The 9,520-nt window shown below is 41.1% G+C and overlaps 1 protein-coding gene across 1 annotated transcript in view; it reads right to left on the bottom strand.

The window, feature by feature from the left end:
* Positions 1 to 2,515: 2,515 nt before the first annotated feature.
* Positions 2,516 to 9,520, bottom strand: part of LOC108695514 (transmembrane channel-like protein 2-A) — a 33,430-nt gene continuing 26,425 nt past the window's right edge. The window contains exons 18-20 of the mRNA XM_018224080.2: positions 6,072 to 6,150; positions 4,841 to 4,961; positions 2,516 to 3,693 (exon numbers count right to left, since the gene is read on the bottom strand). Coding sequence (XP_018079569.1) covers positions 3,530 to 3,693; positions 4,841 to 4,961; positions 6,072 to 6,150 — 364 coding nt within the window. The 3' untranslated portion in view covers positions 2,516 to 3,529. The remainder of the gene's footprint in view (positions 3,694 to 4,840; positions 4,962 to 6,071; positions 6,151 to 9,520) is intronic.

Genomic DNA, 9,520 nt, shown 5'->3' with positions numbered 1-9,520 from the left:
GGATAAGGCTTTTGCGTTTGGTTTTACTTTTAGTGCCTGAGTCTTCTTAAGCTTAAAAGACTTGCAGAATAATGTAATAATGTAATAAAAATACACATGCTACTGGTCTTATCGCCCATTGCAGTCAATTAGCAGGGATTATTGAAGGATCACCTGTTTAAAAGCAAACTGGTTGTTATGGGTTACTCTGTATATATACAATATATATAGGTTATATGTAGGGTTACATGGGTGTATATTGATAGCCAGTTTCTTAACCTTGCACATGAGAGTTCAAAGTTCATCCTGGAAAACTGCTGAAAGTTTTATAGACCTGTTTCTTAACCTTTGGTCCCCAGATGTGACTGGAATACAATTCCCAGAGTTCCTGAAATAAGGTTTAAAAGTTTCTCTGACTGTGATGCAGGTACTAGGTTTTCAGCAGAGGAAGTGAAATACAACCAGAGACACAGCACCCTCTTTTCCCAGTTTCAGGTCCCGCTGCAGGAAAAACACATGCCTAACATCGCAACTAAATCAGCCATATCCCTGGCAGGAAAAGAGTTGAGGTGTGTTGGGAGTTGTAGTTGAACAGATGGAGTACCACATCCAGCTTCTTTTCTTCAATATTCACTTTATTATAAAATCATTGGGGTAATTTATGAAAGCAAGTGCTATGTGCAAAGTGCATTTTTAGATGCAATTCACTATAGTTTACCCAGAATGTTGTGCTGAGATCTGTTGCAATTGTGCTTGGTCACTGTCACAAGATGTGTGCACAAGTGTATATTTTGACAGACTGCCTGCAATTGCACAGAAAAGATCCACAGCCCACAGTGTGAACCTGGAATTAGACTGTGGCAAGTAGTCTTCCCTTGTTCCCCAAGCCTCTCCAAAAAGCGAATGCCCTGTGTTAGTTGGAGGGGTCGGAACCTCTACCAAATTAATGCAACCAGGAAAATACCAAACACTGAAGGCAGGTGTAGCGGAGAGATCCCCTGCAAGTTTATTAGTCAATCAATGTAGCGTTTCAGAGGCGTGCCCTGGAATTAGCACCAGCTTGAAGGTGTTGGTAGCTCCAGATTTCCCTTGCATCAGCTGGCACACTTGCATGGAACAGAAGCTGGGACATACACTGGCACCGAGTGCAACCGTAGAGAAGTACATAGAGCATCTTTGGATACAAGTACCTTGCACACTAGTGAATAGTATCAATGTGCACAAAGACTGTGTATATTTTCATGCAACTGCAGTTGTAAATAAGCTCGTGTGTCTTACATGATGTTTTGGGTCAACAGGACCCTTACTCAAGTGTGTTGTAGTCCAACCAATTTGTTGAAGACCAAAGGTCAAGAAATAATGTTACACAGCATAATTATTTCAGTGTACAGTATACATGGGAAAAACAGGAATCTGCCCTGCTAAAGAACCATCTGTTTGCCTACTGATTCACATTTCACTATACTGATAATGCCAACAGTGATCTCAGTGCATCCATGTAAGAATTTGCATTACTGCCAGCCTGATGGCATCATTGAGTCAATCCAACAGTCCGCCTCCCTTCACATGAGCTGTATTGCAATAAGTGCAATGACTAAATGGCCTTTAAGTTGCAGTATACAAATAAGAATATAATAAGAACATAAAAATAAAATGAACAAGAATACATTTTACATGCATCAAATTTGCTCAGGGCTCATTTTTACATTATGAGAAAATCCAGTAAAAAGGAAATGTGGATACAGATATATGATGTATTATCCAAAATACTTGGGGATTTCTGGATAAGGGATCTTTCTACAATTTAGATCTTCATACTTACTACAAAATAATTTAAACAGTAAGTAAACCCAATAGTATTGCTTGGTCAACAATATGGATTCATATAGCTTAGTTACCAATATCATCAAGCCCAAGCTACTGTTTTATTATTATAGAGAAAAGGGAAATGATTTTTTAAAAATTCGATTTGTGTAATATTCAGAGATCTCTGGATAACAGATTTACATATATGGGATCTCGTACCTGTACTGTGACTTTTTCTTTCCCAGAAAGGGCTAATATCACCAGCCAGTCACACTCTCAATGGCTCATTCAGATAAGCAGTAGTACAGGTATAGAATCTATAATCCAGAATGCTCAGGATTGCCCAGATTAGGAATGATTACATAATTTGGATCACCATACCTTAAATCTGTTAAATGTAACACAATTTAGGAATCTGGGTACCTTAAGCTCTGAACTACCCCAAATGAATTACCTGAACCAAACTTGTTACATGTGACTCTTCTACTTACATGGGCCCTTGCTGTACTGCTGGAGGAAGGGTTAACCACACTGTATCTCACTACAAAACAGATCTTTGAAATAGCTTGGGTTCCAGCGGTTCTTAAAAACAAAATAACCCTTTATTGGACAAATGTTACAAAATTTCTTGGAGGATGCGGATTCAGATGGTACAATATCAAATCAGTAAATGCTTCCACATTAGTTTTTATTGACACAATCACAGCTGTAGTGTTCACAACACCTCAGAGGTAATATTAACGGCCTTGTTTAAACAATCACCATTACTAGGCGAAGCTCATAGTGGTGTATTACTCCAGGGATCTACCTATCCCTGATCCTGACAGATTGAGTCCCTAATTTGGCTGCCTTTTTAGCACAGGGTACTAATTCTTACTAGCCTCCTCGTTGGAGCCTCTGGCTGTTCTACTAACTACCCATATACTGTGTCTGTCCCTTCAGCACACCACCTCCTCCATCAAGGGGGACCAAAAGAGAGAGAACTTGTGCTGGCTTCCCCTTTTATAAACTAGGGAACCCTGACACCACCTGGCTAATTACTGAACTTCCAAAGGGCACACTCCCCCTCTCAACTTTAATACAGATTTAATCCTTTGCAAAATATTTGCAAATATTGAGTTGAGAATTGGAAAAAATTGGTCCAGGCTGACAGTAATTCTAACTGGCTAACTAAGGCCTATGTGCAAAGTTACTGTACATTAGGGGAATAAGGATCTACAGACCTAATATAGTAATGCTTATGTTTATACCCACTGGTCCAATATGCAGCAATAGAAGAACTAAGGACTAAACCATGGCCAGTGAGTTTTCTGTTCTTCTTCGACATACTGTATGAATCCAAATTATTTATACCACAATACAATCATTGCATTAAAAGCACAAGTAGATTCAGGCCCAGGCCCTGGTATCTATGGCATATACTGGAAGATTCTGGCAAATGCTAGAGGGGCTGCTGTAAGATGCTATAATAGACAGTCACTATTAATTGGGCCTGTGGGGGCTGTTCGGGCCTCTGTGTTCTTGAATATCATCCTGGATGTGGGTCTGTTTTTCTGTAATTGAGTGTTCCACTGCTTTAAATGCATCATCCTTATTTACAGTACACCAGGCAAAAACACATATGCCTATCTTTGAATAAACACTATACAAATGTCTTTATAATGAAAATAACAATATCGACGTATTGAACAGATAAAAACAAAACCTCAATACTGCAACAGGTCTTCAAAAAATCATTTAATAATCACTGACGAGTTCGTCCTCTTCCTTTTGGTTGTTGCTCTGTTGCTTGCACAGCTGGTTGCTTTGGAGCTGGAGGTTTTGTAACAGCCACACGTGGTACATTTGATGGTACAGTTAGCATAGCGGGCTTGCTTGTTGGGTCCCTTTTTGCTGCCATATTGCTTTCTACAAAAAATACATTTTATGAATACAATATAAGGCAACCAGAGACAAATTTCCATGTTCTACTTACAAAAAATACATATTTGAAACAATATATATATATTGTGGTTTACAGTATCATTTTATACTAAGGATGAATACATTTTTTAGAGTGCACAGTTGGTTGCAGGGTTCTGTTTCTATCACAAGGTGGCAATCATCTCCCACTTCATTTACTGTTAGTTTTATATATTTTTCTTTGGTATTATTAGAGGATAATTACACCGCACATTTTAATATGTTTATGGTACAGTGTTCTGTGCCTGAATCTGTAGCACTGCCCTACAGGATTACTCCAGGTCTGAGGTAGTGTTGAATAATGGCCTCATTTTTGTTGTTTTTTAAGCTTAAAGTAGCAGGAAAGGCCTATAAACTTGGGGATGCCATAAGTTAGGCACCCCCAAGTGATTGTATATACTTACCTGAAACCCCAGGCCAGTGCTCCTATCAGCAGAAAACTGCACCAGTCTGGGGTTATACCAGTGAGCGATCCACTTCCGTCTTCCTCTTTCTTCAAATTTCCCAGAGCAGACACATGTGCGGTAGAATGAAATAGCCGACTTATTCGTTAAAGTTCAGCTTTAACGAAGAATCACTCCGTGGTGTTCGCCGGAAGAACCCCTGAGTCTGTGCAGTTTTTTGATGATAGGAGCAATGGCCCAGGGTTTAACGTAAGTAAATACAATCACTTGGAGGTGCCTAACTTTTGGCACCCCCCAAGTACATAGGCCTTTCCTTCTCCTTTAAAAAAGAAAGAAAATACTCTTGTATACATGCTGTGATAAGCTCTTTGTAACAGATCATTTCTGCAATTAGAATTGCACTTTGCACAAAGTGCATTTGGCATCAATTATTTTAAGATCCCCTTTACCTCTTTAACATAAATTTAACTAATAGTCTTTTTTGATCCATATCTAAATAAAACTGATAGCAATTCTCTTTGTAACAGCTGATAAATACCTAAAAAGTTATGAGGTGATGTTTTACAATTATTATGAACTCCTATGTCTTATTATAAAAATGTTAAAACTTTGAGAAACAATGCACATTGTGAGGAGTAGAAATAATGGTCATTTTCAGTCAATGAAAATGCTTCTCGTGAGCTTCGTACCTTGTTCGTTTTGCTTCCGCAGTTCCTCTCTGACACCAGGGGGCAGCAGATCTTCTAAATCTTTCATGGTTTCATTGGTTGTGGCTGTATTATTTCTTTTATTCTTTTCTTCTTCTCGTTTCTTCATTTAAAAAAAAAACCAAAAGAAGGGGAAAGTAAATATAATTCTAAAGTATTCATTAGTTTTCATGGCAGATAGGCAGGAATACAACCTAAATATGAAAAAGCCCCTTCTCTCCCTGCCCCAAGTCTGATATCGCAAAATTAAAATTAATTGTTGGGGCCAGTTTTACATACTCTCAAACATTTCCAAATGGAAACCCCTGATATTTTAGGCCACACCCTCAATTTAACCCTAGCATACACAGTTATCTCATACACTCCTATAATTGACCCTGAAATCTGCCTACTTCTGGGTGAGGCCTAAAGGTGGCCATACACGGATAGATCCGCTCGTTTGGCGATGTCGCCAAACGAGCGGATCTCCCTCCGATATGCCCACCTTGAGGTGGGCAATATCGGGCTGATCCGATCGTGGGCCCTAGGGCCCAACGATCGGATCCTAGCGTTCGCCAAACTGGCGGTCGGATCGCGGGACCGCATCAACGAACAGATGCGGCCGCGATCCGACGGGATTTTTAATCCCATCCGATCGAGATCTGGCCGACTTTCGGCCAGATCTCGATCGGGGAAGCCCGTCGGGGGCCCCCATACACGGGCCAATAAGCTGCCGACACGGTCTGTCGGCAGCTTTTATCGGCCCGTGTATGGCCACCTTAAGTGGAAATAGTACAGGCAACAGACTGTCCAGTTCTAAACTGCCTGTCCAGATTTCAAAGGTTTTAAAACTGTACAGAACTCTGACTGATGCAAAATGCAGCCAATCGCAGATTAGGTCTCTGAGCTCAGTCTTGGAGTTCAAAGACCTGCAGTAGGTGGCCACTTAACCAAGAAAAATTATGCTTCATGCAAACGTTATTAATGGGGCAGAGAGCTAAAAATATAGAAAAACCAGTATTTTGTTCCAAAAAATGCAGCAACACAAAGGGTAGGGCACTAAGTGCAGAAACCATGACACTTTGTTTTGAAATTTGAACCCAGAGCTGCACTTGTTCAGTGACCCATTATATTTTTATCATAGATGAATTATAGATATCATCATTGTAGACAGACAGACAGACAGACAGACAGACATAAAGAAAGAAATAGCAAATAATATAAGTTAACTTACAGCCTGCATTTTCTTCTTAAATTCAATATTGGCATTCATGTAAGCTTTAGATATGGCATTGAGATAATAAATAGCCAAGCTAGAAAAATAGAAATAAGGAAACTTTGATCACTATGGGAAAACATATGGTTATGGAATGCATAGCAGTATAGCAAACAATGATCCGTTTGGTTTTATTATACAAGAGAAAGGTTAAACCTTTCTTCTGGCAGGAAGGAAGGCCACATGCAGAGGAAGCAGGCAGAGAGGAGTGATTCTTCTACGTGTAACACTTTATTGGCTGTGTTGCTTAAATCCAGTTTGCTCTTTGGCTGAACACTGTGTGTGACTCTCTCTCTATCCCAGATGAGTCCTTGCAATAGTGGAAGCAGTCTGAAGGTTGAACTGTGACTCTCACAACATACAAGGTTTAAAATAATGAAGGGCAGTAGTGGTTCTCAACCTAAATAAATTAACTATTAACTGCTAGCATCAAATTCTTCTCAGTATATTCAATATTTTAGGTACAGTAGCACAACACACAGTTCTGGGAGAGGTGGTGGGCTTGACATACCTAGGGATGCCACCTGTCCAGCTTTGACCTGGACACCTGGTATTTGGAATGGCTGCCCGGGTCAAAACTTCTTGGCTGGTTTTCCAAACAGGGAAAAACCGGGCTGGATTCCCCATGGCTTATCTCTGTGTCATAGTCCACCCCTTGTTGCCATGGCCCGTCCCTGCCACATCTCCACCGGGTTAAAAGGTGGCAACCCTATACATACCGCAGGTGTCTTCAGAGTGGATTTACACAGTGGCCGCCCCTAGGCCCACTGCCGCTCATCGCCCCTGTCCCCTCCAGGGGGACAGGAGCAATGGGGATTGGCGCACGGGAAATTTAAAAAATGATTGTATCTCCAGCGCAACCCCAGTGTTTTTGAACTAATGTGGGTGTGGTTGGGCAGCATGCCGCCCCCCTAAATTCCTACCGTCTTAGGCCCAGGCCTAGGTGGCCTTTCCAATAATCTGGGCCTGGGTGTCTTAGGTGTTGCTGTTACAGGATCTTCTCCACCTTCTGCACCTCTTTCAGGGGGTGCCTTTAACCTCCTACACTAAAGCTGATCATACACATGGAGATCTGCTCGTTTGGCAAGGTCACCAAACGACCGGATCTCGCCCCAATATGCCCAAGTTGAGGTGAGCAATATTAGGCTGATCAGATCGTGGACCCTAGGGCTAGGGTTGCCAACTGTCCGGTTTTGAACCAGATAGTAAGGTTTTTGCACCTGCTGTCTGGTTTGAAAATACTGAAATGTGAAGTCTGAAAACCGGGCAAGCCTGTTCCCTGCTTCCTGGGAGTTTTGGCCAATCACCGGCTGCCACGTCACAGGCCCACCCCTTTGCATCACAGGCCCACCCCTTCACATCACTGACCCACCCCTTTGCATCATCGGCCCTGCCTCTGATGTCAGGGGTACAGCCCCCTGCCTGGATTCCAAATGTAGAAAAGGTGGCAACCCTACCTAGGGCACAACGATCGCATAACAATGAGGAGAATGCAGGCAGTCGGATTGAGGACTTCATCGACAAACAATGCAGTCCTCGATCCAACAGTATTTTTAATCCCGCACGATCATCTGGCTGACTTTTGGCCAGATATTGATCAGGAAAGACTGTCTGAGGGCCCCATAGGGGGACTTAATGATCTTCCCTCCCTTAGGTCAGAACTTCTTACTGCAACCTTATGCTCCAGGATCCCTGGCATATGCAACGTGCCACCAAGAATAGTCTAAAGAGAAAGTGTCATGTGTGATCCCTTCCCATAAAGGAGAACTAAACCCTAAAGATGAATGTGGCTAAAATGCCATATTTTATATATCGAACTTATTGCACCAGCCTAAAGTTTCAGCTCCTCAATAGCAGCAATGATCCAGGACTTCAGACTTGTCACAGGGGGTCACCATCTTGGAAAGTGTCCACGACACTCACATGCTAATGGGTCATCTTTGGAGACACAGATCTTCCCTGCTAACGGGCTGTGGTTGCTTTGGGCTGGTACAGAAACCCAAAACATAATGTATAACATTTCTGCCCTACTTCTTTAGCTAGGCTTTACTTCTCCTTTATATTTTATATTTAGTAGTTGTGATTGTGGTTAACAGGGTGGAATATAACAGAATCCTATCCTGACCCTGAGTGGAACCACCAATTTATTGTTATATCTGCTCACATAGCAGAGACATAGGGGTATATTTATCAAAGAGTGAAGTTAGAGATCACCACAGTCCGCTAGAGTGAAATTCCGCCACTCTCCATTCATTTCTATGGTATCTTTAAAAGAGTACAGTAGTTATCAATGGGTAAAATTGAAAGTTCATCCTTTGATAAATATGCCTTTCAAAATCCCGTAGAAATGGATGGAGAGTGGCAGAATTTAACTCTAGCGGACTGTGACAATCTCTGAATTCAATCTTTGATAAATATACCCCATAGAACTTTGAAGTGCCAAAAAGTGATATGAGTGAAGTAACTGCCACTGTAGCAGAATAATGCTACACTGAGGTAATGAAACATTTTAAAAATGGGGAAAAACAAAACATTCCCCTTTAATCCATGATAACCAGACATTGTCCCCTACTGCTTCACTTTATGTTGAATGGTGTGTGCACTTGGAATTGGGGGCTGATACAAGTAAGTACAAGTAAATAAGGATTGGTAAATTCAGGGAGTTTTAGAGAATTAAATTTAGGCCCAGGTGATACCTTTTATTGACTAAATGAATAAGTAACAATTGCAAGCTTTCAGGACACACAGGCCCCTTCGTCAGGCAAAATACAAATGAAAGGCGGGAAAGGCTCATTATATCTACTGTTAGATCATTGATAAAGGGTTTATGGGCTGGGCAATAAATTAGAATGTTACAGACAGACAGAAATAACTTGTAGAGATAATTGAAGTAATTAGGGTATGTTGTAAATAGTCCAGGGGTCTGGATTCAATAAGGTCACATAGTTTGAACTAGACAAGACTGAATAGGGTAAAGTTAACACAACAGTACAAATTAGGAATTGGACAAGAAAAAAGTAAAGATACAGGTAAGGGTTTCACTGAGTGGGATAACATATGGAACCAGAACTTATCCACTTCACACGTCCATACCAGATTGTAATAAATAAACTACAAATAGGAATTGTGACTGGTAAGGATAAGACAATACTTCAGCCCAGATATTGATAAGCCCCCAAGGGTGAGCACTTTAGCTTTAGTCAAGGAAGCAAACACTAGTACAGTTGTGAGGTACAGGTACAAACCAGAGCAACTTTGCTTAGTGTTCTTTTGCAGGTGTGAATTCACCATGGCATAACATGGCGATATATATTGTATGTCACAAGGATTTCATTATGGGAATTCTCGTTAAGACACACTTAGGTAAATGTACGGAAACATACTGAACTTTGATCTGAATTATAAAT

This window comes from Xenopus laevis, chromosome 1L (assembly GCF_017654675.1).
Source record: "Xenopus laevis strain J_2021 chromosome 1L, Xenopus_laevis_v10.1, whole genome shotgun sequence".
Lineage (NCBI taxonomy): Eukaryota > Metazoa > Chordata > Amphibia > Anura > Pipidae > Xenopus > Xenopus laevis.
Note: the sequence above shows the minus strand (reverse complement) of the source record. Positions and strands in the feature narration are given on the sequence as shown.